Consider the following 18534-nt stretch of genomic DNA (forward strand, 5'->3'; position numbering starts at 1 on the left):
AGATCTAGATGGAAACAAACAAGATTGCTGCCTGTTTGTGATGTTTTCCAGCCTTTTATACCCATCCACCAATGTGTCAGTCACATGCATCACTCAGAGCTGCAGTTTTGATCATTTTGAGGATAATTACAACTAATACTGGCACTCCCATCATCACCTCTTTACAGAGAAAGAGCTTTTCAAGAACAAATTATTATGGGCTCTTGTGACATCAACCCAGTGTAGCACTCATCAAAATTACTAAAACCTGTGAAATAGTTTTTCTGCAGCAATCCAGGCATTATCATATTGGCATTTTGGACTATTTCTCTCTCTTTCCTCCTTTCCTCTCCCAGGACAGAGGATATTTTCCAGGACTAAACATCGGGTCAGGGTGTTTGTCAAACTCTGCGCAAGATTTCTCCAAAAAAGGAGGAAACAAAGCAACGTTGAAACTCAGGGGACACAAATAACTGATTGCTTTTGGATTCCTTTTACCCTGTACACTTCTGCTGTCCCTGTGCAACACGAAGTTTGGTCAGGGTGTGTGTCTTTATGCCTATGCTAATGGACAGAAGGGTGAGGGCATCATTAGTCAATGATGAGTCACTTCCACTGGAAAAGCAGCTTCATCTCCAAGCAAACAGTTTTTAGTTATGAGTTTGCACCAAAACATGAAAATACTCACAAATCATGTACTGAGCATATCACTGACTCCTCTATAGTCAGTGGGCTTCATGCAGACTGACAGGCCTGAGGTCTGACATGCAGGACCTCCTCACTCAGCAACACCCCTTAGACAGGTCTTGTTATCAACCAAAGCCCTACCTGTATCTCCTATGACCCAATGACACCAGACAACATGCCAACAAGAACTCCTTGTGCAACGATTGCAATTTCTAGACCTTCAGTAGTAAACTAAGGCTCCCCTTTTCTGCTCAGCTCCCAAAGGCCAAAACCAATCTGAGCTTTAATTAGCAACATAACCATTACTAAGCATCAGTGACTATGGCCAGATCCTCATCTGGTGTTAATCACTCTGCGTATGCACAGGAGGCCACCAATGTAGAGCCAGCTGCTGGACAAATTAAACATGAGAACTTCATTACTGTTTATTGTCACAAGGAATTCTTCATTTCCATATAACAACTGACTAATCATCATTAGTCATGATTATATGCCCTGTGATTTTGTTAGCAGTCCCATGCTGGATGGGCTGCCTTTCACACTTTGTGCTGAAGAAAATACTCTAAAGATGGACTTCTAACTCCATACCATGACCAGAACAAGCCACACCACCTTGTTCTCAAATGCAAATAGTGCACCTTGGGGTTTTTTTTCTTTCTTTTTTCGAAGTGTTGACTCATGTCAGTTTTTGATTAGCCTTAGACGCCCCTCGGTGCACACGTTGCTGACTCAATGGTGATTCACATCTTGCTGAGCACATCTCTCTCTCCCTGCTCCCCTGAGTTTATTAAGAGGCCAAAACCCAAACATAAATGAATTTGTCATGCTTTTCCAAGATGGCTGGTGGCACCTGACTTTGTGCTACAAGTGTTTTCTCAGCTTTTTGCAGTATAAATGAGTCCTGAGACACAGGTTGATGACTTCATTGGAGAACTGTAATGCAAACCATATTTTACTGTACTCAACTTTTTTCATACAGTACTTTCTACTACTATGAGCAGAAAAAAAAAAACAAGAAAAAAGAAAAAAGGTTATTTTAATGCAAATTTTTTACACATGCCTACTATCAAAGGGAGCTGTCTTTGGACAAGCTGAAAAAAAAAATAAAATAGCAGCTGGCTCAGCAGGAAGAAACTGCTTTAAAGATAAATCCTCTGATGCCAGGGAAGATTCTCAAAGCAATCAATTGCAGCAGACAGACAGCAGATATTTAATGGTGAATTAGATTTATTTGAAAATGAGATGTACCTCAGTTTCTGAACAGCCCATCAGAGGTTTAGGATAACAAGCTACACTTTCTCCTCCTCTCTGCATCAAGGTTTTGCTACTCCTCAGCCCAACTGGAACTAAGGGGCTTGGTCACTCAGAACGCCAGGAATCAGAGTCAAGTATAAAAGTGGACAGATGGTGGATTCTTCACCAAAATCTTTCTCCAAATAAATCCAAAGAGAAAAAAAAAACAACTGTAGCAGTCAGAGATACAGGGCAAGAAAGAGAAACACTGGAAGATCTGTTTCTAGGACTTAAATGTTGATTATTATTTTTTTTTACTTTTATTTTTTGTGCTTAGATGCACCCAATCAAGATGTGTCTTTGGCAGCTAACAAACCCCAAGTGAAGCAAGAAGTCTGCAGTGCAGAAACAATCCCAAACTTTACTCTTGTTGCTGCTCCCTTTTACTCTGCTGCAGGAGGTAGTAAGATATTTCCATAGAGGTGGAAAAATAGAGACACAGAGATTTGATCTTCCACCATTTGGTTGAGCAACTGATGGAAGATGAAGTATTTACTGGCAGCACCTTTAGCAATAGCTCCACGTGTTGCAATGCTGGCACACCTTGCAGTCTTTGGCCCATAACCTTCAGCAAGTGAAAAGACCTCTGTGTTGTGCACTACTGAAAGAGGTCATTATGCTACAGCATAAATATTTATTAATAGTCCTTCCTACAGCTCTTCACCAACAAGTTTCCCTTCAGAGAAGGATCTGGAACAAGTGATACTGTTTATTGCAGAAAGAGATGGAAATGGAGGTTGTCCAACACTTCCTTGTCAAAAGATTTGGATTTCAGTTATTTGTAAGTCAGGCAAATCTCACCCTCCATTCAGCATGCAGGGTGGGCAGCTTTCAAACAATGAACAGCTATTCAACATTTTGTTTCTTCCTCTTTGGCCCTAGGCTTCCTTTCAGAGCACACTGGCAAGGAAGTAAGAAACCACAGGTTTCAACCAAGCTCCTAAACTGAAATCAAAGTTACTTTTCATACCTGCAGACTCTAAATCAGCTCTTCTGAATTGATTCAGCTAGTAAAAAACCTTAAAGATAAGATTTTCATGGGCATCATTGTGCAAATAACTTTTTGAGAAGGTACAGCACTTTTGTTTTGATGAGCTACAGATAATTCTCCACAATAAGGAACCACTGTACTTAATAACTAAAATGTTGATTTAAGACTGATTAAAGAGAAGTTCCCCTTCCAGCATTTGTATATCTGTCTGCAGGATAATTGGCATCCCAAATCTTGTGGTAAGCCACAGAATCTACTAGGGCTGGCTAGGAAAGGAAATTGTAGTTTTGATTCATGTTGGTTATCTGCTTTTACCAGCTTACATGCAGGGATGTATTAGAGGAGGATTCCTTGGATCTTTGGGATCTGGGCCCTGCAGTCTGAGAAGATAGAGGAAAAAAACAGGGCAGAAACCAATAGCTACCACCTGGTTTGGCAAAACCTTTGTCTGAGAAGGAAGATCAAAAACCTAGAATAGAAATCTCCTTCCAACACAGCATCAGGAAGATGCTAAATTTGGAATAAAAGACTTTAGCAAGTGTTATGAAGGTGGGATAGCCTTCTAAGGTGAGATTAGGAGGTTTAGACTCAACTCCAAGCCATAGTTCATATTTTATGTGTCCTGGCCCAGTCACCTGGTCCCTTTTTGCCTCAAATACTATTTGCAAAAGCAAAGTAGTTAATGTCATCCACACCAGCAGACTGACATGTCCTCCAGCCAGTAGTTATGGCTACCAGACATGTAGAAGGGGACCCATGTTTGGTCTGCTCATGCCCTGAGCTAGCTGGTTGCAAGTAAGATCTGTCATGAAAGCCACAAAGCAAAACTCAAACAGGCATGTACCAAAATTACTATATCTCACAGAAACCAACCTGCAATGTAGACAAGGGAGCTCACCTCTACCATTTCCCCCAGCACCACTGATGTTGGTGGAATCACTGTCCTTTTTTACTCCTTTGGGCAATGTCACAGATTTTTTTTCTCTCTCTTTATTCTCTAATGGAATTTAAAGACTATTAAGAGCTGTGAATAATCAGAGTCACAGAGCACAGAATGCAGAAAAGTTCAAGGCAGTTGAATTTTAGTCTCAGCTCTGTGTAGGACCTTGGGTAAACCTTCACCTTATCCTGCTGCAGTGTACACATATATAACACAGGGGTGACTGTTCTTCACTTGACAGTGGTATGGCAGAGCTCAGTTCAAAGCATGTAGCATAACTCCAGAATCTTTCAGTAAGCCACAGTATGGATTCCTACTGCTTAAATTCCCAGAGTGTTTTCATGTCAAAATGGATTTTCATCTTTGAAGTCCCAACATTTAATGAATTATTTGATGCTATTCTAGATTTAATATCTTAACCACCTTGCCCATGCCTGACACCTGCATGGTTTTACATGGTTTTTTTCCAGCAGTAAAGCTGGAATAAGAGGGCTTTCTCTCCTTTGAAGGAGTGGGAGAGTAGAGAGGCCATATGGTTCAAAAGGCCACTCTACCTAATGAAGTTTGTGCTTTCCAGAGCACAAACAAAACAGCTCCATCAATTTGACCTTCATCCTCAAAACTGACATGTAGCTGGTTTTAAAACACTGCCTTCTTCTCAAAAATCAACAAAGGATTGATTTGCTCTCAACCAGAAGCATTTTCACCAAGACGAGCACAAGCATCTGGCCAATGCATTAAATGTTTGGGTCCTTTGAAAGAAAAAGTCAGTGATACCTTGTGTTTACTTGCAGACCTTGGCAAGAAAAACACCAGGGGAACATTTGTTTTCAGGGCCAATTGTTCTAGTGAAAAGCAATTGGTTTGAACTCTTATGTGAACACATCTGTACCACTGGAGACAAGGGACATAAGTAATGCATCAAAACTGGTCTGAGCAACACCAGTGCACGAGGGGACACTGTGAGACAAGGAAGGAAGGTGCAAAGAATCTGTGAAAAACTGGGTTTAGCCAGCATTAGAATAAGGATGCATGGAGACAACAATAACTCAGCCCTTATGCCTGCCACACATTTAGTTTAAAGTTACCCTTTTCTTGGCTCTTTGTGATCGATATTTATTTGCTCAGACCTCAATCTCATACCCACAGAAGCCAGAGGGAGCTTACCATTTCCTTCCATAGCTGCCTGATGAGGTTCCAAATAATTAGTTTTTGTGCCCAGGACTTTTGGTTGCCAAATATAATGAACACTATTGTTCTTAGCACAATTAAATTTGATAATCCAACTTCCTCAAACAACTGAATTGGAGTTTTTGCCTCAATCTTTCCTGAATTCTAGTCCAACTTTTACCCTGTGCCTCCTGGCTTTTCCCTTCCATTTGTTTCTGCTGTGCTACCAAGAATAGTCAGAGTCTTCTTGACTCAGAGATGCCTCAGCTCCTCTTTGCCTTGGAATAATAGAGTTTGTTGAGCCCTGAGTTTTATGCTGGATTACACAGAAGATCAAAGACATTGGCAAGATCCACACGATGCAAAAGCACAAAGAGAATTGAAGCAGGGTCCTATAGCATTCTGTTCTTCACATCAGACAGTTTGAAAAGCACACCCAAGAGGAGTATATGTAGACATGACTCTCCTCTCTGTGGGCTATTTCTACTTCACCCTTTTTGCTCAGTGTAGCAAAGAAAGGTGGATGAACATTGAAAGGAAAGAGGTGAATGAGGAAACCCAAGTCCACAAACTGTGTAAACTATTTTACACCACTGATGCTGCAGGAGTCATATAGCAAGAGGGTTTTCCTCACTTAAGCATCTCTTGAAGATAGTAAGACATTCACATTCTGGTCTCCCCCATACTGGCTCTGCAGCAAAGTGCATTCTCCAAGAATCACCCTGTTATCAGGTGATAATCCTCCACCAAGCAGCACCAAGTGTTTGCTACATGCTTGGAGTCCACACTGGCCCTCCTACTGTGAAGGGGAAGAAAAAGAAACAAAACAAAAACAGGACAAGTGCCAAGCAGAAGGCATCTGGAAACTGCACTAAGCTCTGTCCTCACTTCCACTGTCTGAGAGAAACAGAACTTTGTAGACCAGATACTGTGGATCCTGATCAGGCAACAGTGTGGGCAAGATACCTAAATTCCCCCTCTACATGTAACCCTACATGTAACCCTCCTCTCTGTTCCCTCAACATCCTCTTGCATGCCAGATTTCATCCACTTCTTTCTTGCCTCACAGACAAGGACGAATGAAAATATTTCTGTGGCAGCAACAGCAGCAGAATTGCTGATTACCCGGAGAAGTGTCTTTTGGGGCCTTCAGGAATGCTCAGCCCAGCAGACAAACCCAAAATTCTATTGCCAGGCCAAGCAAGTCCTTTGAAACGAGCCAAAAGCACAGCTAGTGAACCTATGGCCACCAAGATGCCATCGGAAGCATTTGCAGTCCTGACTTCATCAAGGGCATTTCTCAGGAACTGAGCATCCCTGGGTCATATGCCAGCTCTGAGCTCTGTTTCAACCTAAATATTATTATTTCTGAAGACACCACGCTTTGCAGAAGCTCAGTACCTGAATCTCCCAGCTGTGCATTTATAAATGGGTGCCTTAGCATTTGGTTTGAGAACCATCCTGTTCCAACAGCAAACACAAAAATCAGCATGACCTCCCCTTATCACGCAGCCTTTCCCGTGTGGAATTCACTGTGATCCAGACCCTAGTGACTCTTGCATCACTTCTGTTTATTTGTAACCTTTGGCTCTGTGTAATCTTATCTGCCTGCACCCAGCTGCAGGAGAAGATGCTTAGCAAGGTAGCCAGCTCTGGCAATCCTCAAACATGGGAGAGAGCCAGTAAAAAGTGGAGGCCAGCAAATAATTAGCAAACAAATCTGCAAAAACTGACAGGTAGGCAGAAATCATCTCGTTCATTTCCCCCCAAAGCAGATGAGTCCTGGCTTTGCCCCAGCCCTACTCACCAATGACGATGAGGGTGTAGTTGACGTTGGTGCTGCCGAAGCCGTTGGTGGCTTTGCAGATGTAGGTTCCTGCATCTTCACTTTCCACCTCCTTGATTTTCAGCCCTTGCTGAAGGATCCGGAACCTCGTCCAGCCGCTGTGGATAGTGCGTCCATCCTTCATCCACATGGTCAGAGGAGGGGGGTCACCTTCCACCGGGCAGAGGAGCTTGATGGTCCTCCCCAACCTCACAGACTGACGGTGAATCACTTTGTCAGCAATCCTTGGGGGACCTAGGGAGGAACAGAGAGAGGCAGAGCTGTTATTGGCAGGGATACGGCAGGGATTTCAAGGCCAGCCATCAATTAGTGGGCTACATCGACTGCTATAACGAGATAGAGTGATGGGATGTGGGGGAATGGTTTCAGACTGAAAGAGGGTAAATTTAGATTAGATATTAGGAAGAAATTCTTTACTGTGAGGTGGTGAGACTCTGGAACAGGTTGCTGTGCATGCCCCCTCCCTTGAGGTGTTCCAGGCCAAGTTGAATGGAGCTTGGGGCAACCTGATCTAGTGGGAGGTGTCCCTGCTCATGCAGGGGGGTTGGAACAGGATGATCTTTAAGGTCCTTTCCAACACAAACCATTCTAAAAAAAAGCGAAAAGTGCTTACCAAAAACCACTTACAACCAGGGCTAAAAATTCAGGCAATTACAGGGGTATATCAGCAGAGATACTTGTGTGTGAGACCTGAATCTGTAGCCTTGACATCATCAGCAGCTTACACTAACCTACCAGGGCAGCCTGGTTCTGGGTCTGCTTTTCCAAAACACCCCCACTTTTCTGTAGCAAAGAGGAGTCCAAACTGCTCAGACGTACTTGGTAAAGCAACTGGAGTTGCTTTAAATTTAACACCTATCCTGAAGGCAAAATTAGTAACAGTGCTGGTACTTAAAACACTGCCGCCGCCTCCCAAAATGTTATAATCCTTTCATGTTGTGTGTACAGTGATTCCCTTTAATAGTCACCAGATGGGCTTGATCTGAGACGTGTAAGCCTGCAGTTGTCAGACATAAAGCATTCGTTGGGTAGCACTTTACTGAAAGACACAGCATGGCCTAACATGTTGACGTTGCTTAGAGTCCAAAAGAGGTTATTTTTATCAATTGCCTTGGCAACCCTGCTGGTTTGACCGACTGACAAATATTTGTTCTTTGTAAGAGGTGATAATTACATGCAAAACAGAGTGTCCCTGAAATGCCACAGAATGGCCACACTGTTTGCCACGTGATAACAGGATGTACTTGGACAGGTCAATGGTCGAAAAAAAGAAGTGGTAAAGATTCCAACAGTGGGAATGGCCCCATAGCTGAATCCAAATTGGAATTTCAGCCCAAGGCTCTGAATAGTTGAAGCAGAGAATCTTTTTTCCTTCATCTTCCTTTTCTGCCTTTTCATGAATTGCACAAGTTCCCCCCCCAAACTGCAATAGCAATGCTCTTCCCAGAATAGTTTAATGGCTGTGATAATGAGCACCCTGCTCTTGCAGAGGGACAAAATGTTTTGCTGATGGAGAGTTGCACCCAAAACCCACAAGATGTTTGTGGGACTTGGAATTGTTCCCTCATATTTCATTCCTGTTCCTAGTGTTTTGCAGGACTGGGCTCACAGGGGACAAGCTCCAGAGCTTGTATTTGCACTTCCTCATGACTAATCTCTATTATTCCAATGTCTGCCTGAATTTTCTCCAGCATGACTAAGGCAGTACATACAGTCCAGCTCATGATTTACTACAGAGATGCTGTTGCAGTTACTCATGGTGAACTGGAGCAAAATGCTGCTCAAGCTGAGAAAAGAGGCATGAACTAGCTTGAAACTCATTAGTTACTCCAAAAGCCACATTACACCAGTAGGTCTAAGACACATAATCAGTTTCTGATTGACTTCTGAAGACCTGAAGTGGGGCTCTTGAGAGCACTTATTCTGAAAAAGTCAGTCCCTGGTAAAGGTAACAGCCATACCTGCACACCTTCTGCAGACACCTGTGGGATGGGATCTCAGAGGTGACAGTGCCCTCCCATACTCCAAGGGAAATGGCAAAACACCATGAGAAATCCTGCCTGCCCAGGTCTTTCTAAGCAGTGCAAACCACAATGTTAATATTCTTCATCTTAGGAGATCTCCAGCCAGCTCTGTGGATATCATAATCCCAAGGTCCTTTGAATGCTGATATGACACAAGCAATTTTGATGAATCTTTTAAAGAGCAAATCCATCCATCAGGAGAGGTTGTGTGTGTTGGCTTTGATGAAGAAGAATTCACTGGCTCCAGGTGAGGAAACAAGTCAAAATTTAAGAGTAGCTCCATTGCAATCTACCTGTGAGCCAGAATACTGCTCCATGCATATTCAAATGACAAAAACTGATCTAGAATAAGTGCTGAGGAAAAATGTTTGGTGCAGGGCAAGCAGAGATTGTGGAGAAAGAGCTCCCTCCTCCCAGCTTGGAAACCTGCTGTAGCTCCTTCAAAAATCCCTTTCCTTCCGACACTCAGGTTGACTCCTGATGAATTTTGAGACCTGGAGGAATCAGATAGTTTCCCAGTCACATCATGTGCTTCCTTGGGGCAGGCTGCACAAGCAGCTCTTCTGATGGCACCAGAGTTGCCTCTGGATCTGTCACATGTTTGGGTCAGTAGTAAGCTTGGTCCTCCTAAATGCCATTTTCCTTTGATTGACCTTTCATTCTGAGGAACTGTTGGATCACTCTCTGTCACAGGATCTATTTGCAGACCTTTATGACATTTAGAAAAGGGTGAGTTTCTTAGAGCCTTTCTGCTTGAAAAAAAAACATTAGCGGGGTCCTCTGCAGCCCTTCACTAAACCCCCCTCTGCCCCCCAAAAAAATTTCTCAGGATGAGGAATAAAAATTTCCCCACACTTTTTCCTGGTCTGAATTTTGCCAGATAGAGCTGCACACACTTCTCATGGAGGTACAGCCTTGGGATGGAGAGATTAAAACCTCGCTTCTCTTCATTTGGTGCTGTAAATATTCCCATTTAATTACCTAGCATCTTTATATCCAGAACTTTCTGCACAAGCAGTACTCTCTCTCTGGAATCAGTGCCTTTGCATATACCACAAACTTCAGAGGCCCCAGCAAGCTGATGTTACCTGGACCTTCTGTGGATGGCTGCAGCAAGAATAAAATGTTGGTATCACCACAGATCTCTGCCTCTCTCTAACATACAGGCATCCACTGAGTCTTATTTCACTGTCTATTTCACAGCCCTACCTTGGGACTGCTACAGTAACACTGAATTGCTTTTCAAGTCAAAACACACTCTTGCACATCTCAGCACTCGGAGATGACAGTGTTTGGAGGGGAAGCAGTGGAGAGGGGGAAGTGCTTTTTGCAGAAAGTCCTTTCTGCAGCATCCCCTGGGCAGCAGGTGCTGCAGACATTCAGTTGCCTCACACAATGTGCCACGGAAATCCTTACCCAGACAAAAATGTATTCCCCCTCTGAATCCATATATTAAGCTGCCCCAAGCCACTCAGGTTCCCATAGAGTTTAATTTTTAGGGCTTCTCTATGGCAGACCCATATTCTGCTGTATGCACAGGCAAAAAGATGTAAAAAGATGCTGAGCGCCCTGGCTTCTCATATGCACAACTGGTACTAACGGGAGCTTCCCACCTTAAAGAACTGTCCCACAGTATGCCAGGGCAGTGGCCAGGAGAACAAATAGCTGCCAGGTCTCCCTGGCATTCGTTTGGGGGTGTCTCCTGGTGGCAGTCCCTCCCAGGGCTGGAGCACATGTGCTCTCACAGCTGATCGCAGCGATGTGGGAGCAGAGCCCAGGGCACAGCGCCCAGGGCCTGAAGGTTGGAGACATTTCTACAGCTGCTTAGAGAGGCAAAATCCCAGGAAAGCACCTGCTGCTTCACCTACAGCTGCCAGCAAGGTAAAACCAGGCTGAACCCTGGCTGCTGCTGACTTCCCATCCCTTGCCACTGCTGGCGTCTGCCTTGTGCTCCAATGCAAGGTTAAAAAGTAGATGCAATTACTCCTTGAGCAGTCAGTGTCACAATCTCAGCCACTCTAGACTCCAGCTTTGTGTTCCATATGAGCAGAAATGATTATTTTGAGAGCAACACCCTAAAGCTGCTTGCTGCTGTGCTGCTTTTGCCTTGTTTGTATGTTATGCATTAGGGCAAGGGCACAAGAGCTGGAGAGCAAGCCTGTAATGATTGTTTTGAAACTTGAAATAATTTTGTTAAACCAGAGTGTAAAAATTGCAGATCCTATAGCTACCAACACAATTTTTTTAATGCCAATAAATACCACCTTCCTGGCTCTGGGGGGGGGGGGGGGGGGGGGGGAGGGAACCTGTGCATTGCTATGTGCCTGAACCCAAGGGCCAGACTGTACCCATGGCTCCTCACTGGATCCTTTCAAGACAGAGCAGGAGACAGCAGAGTTCTCTGGCTCTGGGTATAAATCCTGAGGGAGGTGACCCTACACCATACTCCCCCTGATTTCTGAGCAGTTAGGCAGTGACTCTTGAAGAGAAATCTGCCTTTATAAGTGCTGAAAATCTTCAACCTGTGATGCTCCTGGAAACAGAGAGCATTCCTGCAGCATTTTGCCATGAGATGTGGGAGAACGGACCAAACCCAAGGCCCTGGGTAGGTATTCCACTAGAATTAAAGACACAGATTTTTATTTTTTTATAGCTGGGAGAGGCAAATGGTGGGGAGAGAAAACAACCACCATTTCTTCCTTCCACTCTTGCACTTTCCCATCAGGTGAAGGCAACCCTCTGTAGCCACAAGGCACTGCTGAGCAACAGCCTTTTAAGCCACACCATGCTGGCAAGGACACAGCTGACTTCAGAGTCTGTGCAAAAAGAAGGAGCTATTACAATAAATTAAACCCTACCTCAGCATAAACCAACTGGGGAGGGGTTTTTCTTCAGTCCCCCTTGTCCTCAACCAATAGTTTGTGTGAATAATACCTTAATATTTTGGCTGAGGGGACAGGGTGGGGTTTGACATCCAGGGATGTGACTTGGGAAGAAGTGAGGAGAATGCAGCTGCTTCCCCTGTGCCTAGTTGTTATTCTTTCTCCAAATACAAACTAAATATAACTTTGCCCCATAACATTCAAATCATTTTAGTTGCTAGAAGGGATCATGCCTGGAGTTCCAAGGGCCAGGGTGCAATCAGGCTCAAAATATAATCTAAACAATCCAGACCCTACATTTTCCACCGAGTTCTTTTCTTACTTGTTTCTCCATCTGCAAATAAAGTACACCCAGAAAGAAACCAACAGTCCCAGCCAGATGCCAAGTTTTCTGTTCATGATCATATAAGCCCAGTCAGACACTGACAAGGAAATCCTGAGATCACCTCATTTATTTTAAATATTTCTGCTCATATATATGCAGACAAGTGTGCAGATTTATTTGCCTCATTTACGAATACAAGCAACTGGAATCTCCATTCTGTTCCATTATATAAAAGACAGATCCTACACCTGTCTAGCTGAACAGCTGGGCAATTTTCAGTTTTTGTCCTCCAATACTGCTCTCCACTATCCTACACCACAGAAAAGCCCCACTTGCTGTGCTGCTGCTGACACTGCTTTACAAGCATTCCTGTTCTCCCCCCAGTCCTTTGGAGAGGATGAGGGTTGCCACTTCTTGGCAAAAGGGTTCTGTAAAACCCAAGAAAGCCTCTTTGCTTTAGCAAATTGCTGTTTCCGGGAAGCAGTAAAAAACAATTTCTAGAAGCATATTTAAGACACAGCAGTGGAATAGCCTGGAGCTTCCTGTCCATATTTCTCACAGTCAAAAACACACACAGATGCAATCATATTTTCCTGGCCTGCATTGCAAAGTTCGTGCACTCCTTCAACTCATACATGCAGTAAACATGATTTATAGCTCTGTGTGAAAACCCTCTAGATATATGGTGTTTTGATAGTGACTCGAACCTAGCACTATAATTTAGTAACACCTAGCAGCGAAAGCTAAATGATTTCCCACTCCACATTCCTAACTTTCTATGAACCCCTTTTACTGCTAACCTGGGGAGGAGATACTGCTTCTACCATTGTTTGGGCTTAGCCTTGTTATTCCTTCAACTAAACTGCACACTAATGTCAAGCTTCACATATGGTGAACACACCAGCACTGACCCACGTCCTGTGAGACCATTTGCCATGATACAGTTCAAAGTGAACTTTATTAACACATTAAACATAATTACAAAGAGGAAATTCCAAGGAAGGTCAACCAGCTCGGACAGTTTCTTGGAATGGAAAGTAATTTATAATATCCACATACTGTATGGTAAAGTTTATAAAGAAGTTAAATAAGTTTTAAGAGCCCCATGGGTTAGGTATATTTTAGCATTTAATACCAAACACATTCACTTTCCATGCAGATAAGATTTCTTTTGAAGTACTGTGTTAGCAAATTAGCAAAGTCATTTACTGTGAAGCACCCAAATAACCCATCAACACATGAACACATGCAAGGGATTAACATCAAGGACTACAGTACCACAGACAATCCATGTCCTACAAAGACAATACGACAACACAAGCACAGAAATTTTCCATCCCAACACTGGGATATGGAGCTGGACAATGGCAATGAACCTTAACCACTCACTCCATGTGAACACAGTCTCTTACACCAGCATTCAGGGCAACATTTGGACCTCACCATACCCAGCATTGTAAAACCTGATCCCCCATTATCCTTAGTACAAGGATGGTTTACACCATATTTGATTTCTTTCACTTCTCCCATGCTTCCAAATGAACATGGATGGCTGGAAAAGACCATCTAAAAGCCATGTTTTAAACCTGCTTCCAATGCTGGTTAACTTGGATGTCCATTGCCAGAAAGCTGGGCTGGACAACTCCTGCTTACAGTAGGAGTTTAACCCTTAGTACAATTGCTTAACCCTCTCTGCAAGATTACCATGAGCATTATACACTTGCATTCTTTCCACATCATCATTGCTACTATTTGTGTTGGCATTAAAGCTGTAATGATGGATCAATGTATGGAGGCCTCATTATGCTGAGGGCTGGACAAACACCTACCAAAGAAGAGTTTCCAAAGGGCTTATGAAGCACTGATGGCAAGAGTTCAAGAGTTTCAACTAAAATGAGTAGGGGTTCCTCAAAGAGAGGAACTCTGGTCTCTCTGCAGAGTAGGTAGCCATTATGTGGGGAGCAGAACTGATGAAAATGCTTTTTGAGAGAGATAAAAAGGTGAATGCTTTGCCCATGTGCACCATTAACTACTGGAACAAGCAGTTCAAAGGATTGGTGAATCCAACATCTTTAAATATATTCAAAACAAAACAGTTTGCATTTCTGGAAGGTACTCATTGGCTAAGTAATGTAGGGGTCAGTGTAAGTGTAACTGGGCCAAATACTTTAGTATGTGACATGGAGAGATGAGATTAGGTGACCTAATGGGTCCATTTTGGCTTCAAAACATAGGCACCCACAGACAAAAACAATGCTTATCAAAAACAATCAAAAGATTAAAGAAACAACAGCATCTCTATAGAACAAAGACTCTTAGGGAGGAACACAAAAACACCACAAATATTTGCTGACCAGCCCAGTGACTGGTCAAGCTTAGCTTTGGGAATAGTGGACTCCATGCAGGACCAGGTTCTAGCTTGGGCTGCACAGCTGAGCCCAAAAATGTGATGTAGAAAACAACTCTGCAGATTCATTTTAAAACAAGTACAGTGAGATTTTTCTCTTTCTTCTCTACCTCTGTGGTAGGAGCTGCTTTCCTGATGAAATGTATATTTATTGATAGCACAAGAAGTGCTTGCCATATTTTTACATGAGTAATAACTACCCCCTTGGGTGAGGGCTGCCAGTAAATTTTCTAGTCTAAATGTTCCACAAATAAGCAAAATAGAATATTTGGGAACATGTTCCCTTTAATTAAGTGCCCTGCATACACATTTCACTGAGATTTAATAAAATAGTTATTGTATGTTAAACAATTGGCACTCGATTATTGCATAGATTTATTGCAGTTCAACAACAGTAAACGAGATACTCATCTCTGACATGGTTTTTAAATCCTTTGAGCATATGCTTTCAATAATCAGTTGGTATTTATTTAACATGAAATTACCATCTTATTGAATTAAATGTGCATGGGTGACATGCAATTCCAAGTGTTGCTGAATATTTTCTCAGCAGCAAAAAAAGAGTAACTTTATCCTTTGGGTTTTGAAGTAGCAAACGCAGAGGAGCATTAGGATTGCTTCAAATTACTTCTGAAGAAACAGGCTTCAACTGCTAGAAGGTTTCTCCTCCAAGGTGGAAGAAAAGGTATTATTTATTGTTTCTTAAGTGCTGCCAGTGGGCTTAGTGTGGGCCAAAAGAGAGGACTAATATTTCTACTGTAAGACTAAAATTATCCTGATGGTGCAGTTCAGGTATGCAGCTCAATGTGTAATGCTCCTGGTTCCAGGAAGGAACAAAGCTAGAAATCCTCTGGCTTGAGGAAGGCAAGAGGATCCAGAACCCAGCTGAAAATCCTGCCCCAACCTGCTCTCCCCAAGCCTAACCCAAACCCCCAGCATCTCCACAAGTCACACAGGGACCATTCCTGCCAACATAAGGCATCTGTATGCTTCCCATAATCTCTGGGAAACAATCCAGTCAGGCAGCCCTGAAGTAGCTTCTGGGGTTAATCTACTCCAATTTTAACATAAATGCTACAGTATTTTGCCTTTCCAACTGCTTCTCAACCATGGAAATCCTGCCTCACAAGCCCAGTGGAATTCCCAGCCAAACTGCCAGTCATCTCCAGGACTTTCAGCAAAACAGACCAGACACTCTACAAATCTCAGTTTAATTCACTTATTTTAGAACAAAACTCCTTGTCAAGCCACCAGCTGCAATGGGGTTCCACAACCCATGGCTTCAAAGTCACTGATTTTCTTCTGAGCTTTTAAAATAATTATAATCTGCTTCATTTTTTGTCCCCTTCTTTGTCATGCCCCCACCTACATGCAGTATCCTATCACCTAATCATCTTCTTTGAAAAACTCCTAGGAAACAGGATGCCCAAGTTCACATTCGGTGCCACGGGTTCCCCTTGAACTCCGGTAGTCAATATTTAACCCAGTCTAAGCACAGCACAAGGTTTAATAAGTAATTATCCATTTCCCTTGTAGACAAACACTTGTGAGGGAGCTGCACAAGTAGGAAATTCTAAGTGTCATTGTTTATGTCTGCAGGGAAACAGAAACCATGATGGTTGACTTCATGCCATACTCAGGAACCATGTCAGTGAAGATCTTTAAATAGCTGGGTTGCCTTCCTGAGAGTCTTTGGCCATACATCAGCACAGGGCCCTTTTTAATTTAATAAGAAATTGGTTTTCCTCAACATATTCTTCTTCCTGAAATCAGTTTGATTGTTTTTGGGGGGTTTTTTTGGTTGTTTTCTTTTTAATAATTTCTCTCCAAGAGACATAATTAGAGAAGATACACTCTTCCATCCAATGCTGGTTTCTATTGGCTTTTCCCAATATCCAGATGGAAAGGTGTGATTATGGCACTAAGGGTTCAGGAGAAAAAAAATAATTAAAAAAATCTTGAACACTCACTTTCCAAGAGGAGACAGTGCCAAAATATCACAAGCCTTTTGCTGCTGGGAAATCAGTGGCAGTGCCCTACATGGTGAGGCTGCTCTCAGCCCTCTCTTTGGTCTGCCCTTGTCACCAGGGGCTTCTAAGTTTGGTTACCACAAAAACGTGGTAACAACTGTTTGTTGGTGACCACAAAGAGATAAACGCCGTGGTATTTAGGAACTGAAGATATTTTTGGAGGCTTCTCTGAAACAGAAAGCAATTCCAGCAGAATGGCTGCAGAGAAGACTTGGTATGGAGTGTTTTGCAGAAATGTTCTTCTGTCAGAAAATGATATTTTTGTCAGGAACCAAGACTTTGTCAGGTTTTCTCTCTCAATGTTCCCTTTTTCAGTTTCAGAAATCTTTTGTGTCATAATTTTGGCAAATCAAGAGGAAAATTAAATAGCCTAAAACTTAAAGTACAACTGCTTTCTACAGCTCCCTGAACAGAGGTTGTAATGAGGGGAGTATTGGTCTCTGCTCCCAAGGAACAAGTGATAGGACAAAAGGAAATGGCCTCGAGTTGTGTCAGGGGAGGTTTAGATTGGATATTTGGTAAAATTTCTTCACTGAAAGGGTTATAAAGCATTGGGACAGGCTGCCCAGGGAAGTGATTAAGTCACCATCCCTAGAGGTGTTCAAAAGACACATGGATGTGATGCTTAGGGACAGGGTTCAGTGGTGGAACTGGCAGACCCACCACTGATAGGTTTATGATTTGGCTTGATGACCTTAAAGGTCTTTTCCACCTAAATGATTCTGTAATTCAATCATTCTATGGAAAAGTCAGTATTTTGAAAGGATATTGATCAAGCAATGGTATTCATTGTTTAATAGATTTCCATACCACTAAAACACAAAAACAATTTTGATTTGGGACAGGAATAAATTTAAATACTTAAAAATGTTCACAGAGGTGGAAGTATGCATGTATCTAAAAAACAAACAAAAAACCCCAATAGCAATAAAAAACCCTGCTCTTGCTCCAAAAGAAAACACAAGATGACTTTTTGCCTTCTTCTAAGACAGCAACATTTTAAAATTATGCCTGCAACTATTCACCATTGTCCTACCAAACCCTTGAGTCTGTGGTAGGAGAGGTGGAAGTGCTCCATCCAGCCTTCTCTCTATAAAACTGGCATACTACTACTTTAGGTGACCCTATTTCAGTGTTTAATTTGGACCAGGGATGTGCTTCAAAGTGAATATTTTTATCATCCCCACCAATTTTACTTTGCTTCACATCACGAAACAGTTTTTGGTGGTTTTGAGCTGTGATGGGTGCTGCAGTTCAGATGGGCATTTAGTTCATAGGACCAGATCAGGGCTATTCTGCAGTGGAACAGCCCTCTGAAATGTGGTTTTTGGGTCCTCAGCACCAAGTGCTTTGCTTTACAGACCACATTTTATCCAACCCCACCAGCTCCTAATGCAGACACAGGCAGCACTTGCTAACTGGGTCCCCAGTAAAAGCAAAGCAGAAGCTGTGCTCTCAGATTTCCATTAATGAGTGTTTAATCTACATGACCAGACTGGAGCTAATCCAGAATAAACTACCAAAATGCCTCTAGTGTGAACATCACCTGCTCAGCACCAAATATTTCACTTCAAAGATTTGTTCCTGTTGTGCCATTCCACAAGATAACTAAGACACTCCTGTATATCTCTTCTAGGAGAAGATACTTAAATGCATTTAAAAAGAAAGTCTTCAGCAGGTTGATTCAGTGAAAACTTAACATTTAAACTCAAGACATGCCAAGTCCCTGGCATGTGAAAACAGGGAAACCATCAATGAATTCTTACAGCATTTACATCTGGATGTTGCTCCCCAGACACCAAAGTACACACTATCTGATGTAAAAACACACAATACCTGATGGCATTGACAGGAGCCAGGATTTCTTAATGCATGAAGCCTTCATACCTGCAGAATATTCCATTGTCAGATTTCATATAGGAAACAGCCTCGGCTCCAGACCATACCCAGAGGAAAAAAG

The 18534-nt window shown here is 42.7% G+C and overlaps 1 protein-coding gene across 4 annotated transcripts in view; it reads right to left on the minus strand.

Annotated features, from left to right (window-relative positions):
- Window positions 1-18534, minus strand: part of FGFRL1 (fibroblast growth factor receptor like 1) — a 172966-nt gene that overhangs the window by 81364 nt on the left and 73068 nt on the right. For all 4 annotated transcript variants that reach the window (XM_030450387.1, XM_030450386.1, XM_030450384.1 and 1 more), the window contains exon 3: window positions 6868-7140. In XM_030450387.1, coding sequence (XP_030306247.1) covers window positions 6868-7140 — 273 coding nt within the window. The remainder of the gene's footprint in view (window positions 1-6867; window positions 7141-18534) is intronic.

This window comes from Calypte anna, chromosome 4B, assembly GCF_003957555.1.
Source record: "Calypte anna isolate BGI_N300 chromosome 4B, bCalAnn1_v1.p, whole genome shotgun sequence".
Taxonomy (NCBI): Eukaryota; Metazoa; Chordata; class Aves; order Apodiformes; family Trochilidae; genus Calypte; species Calypte anna.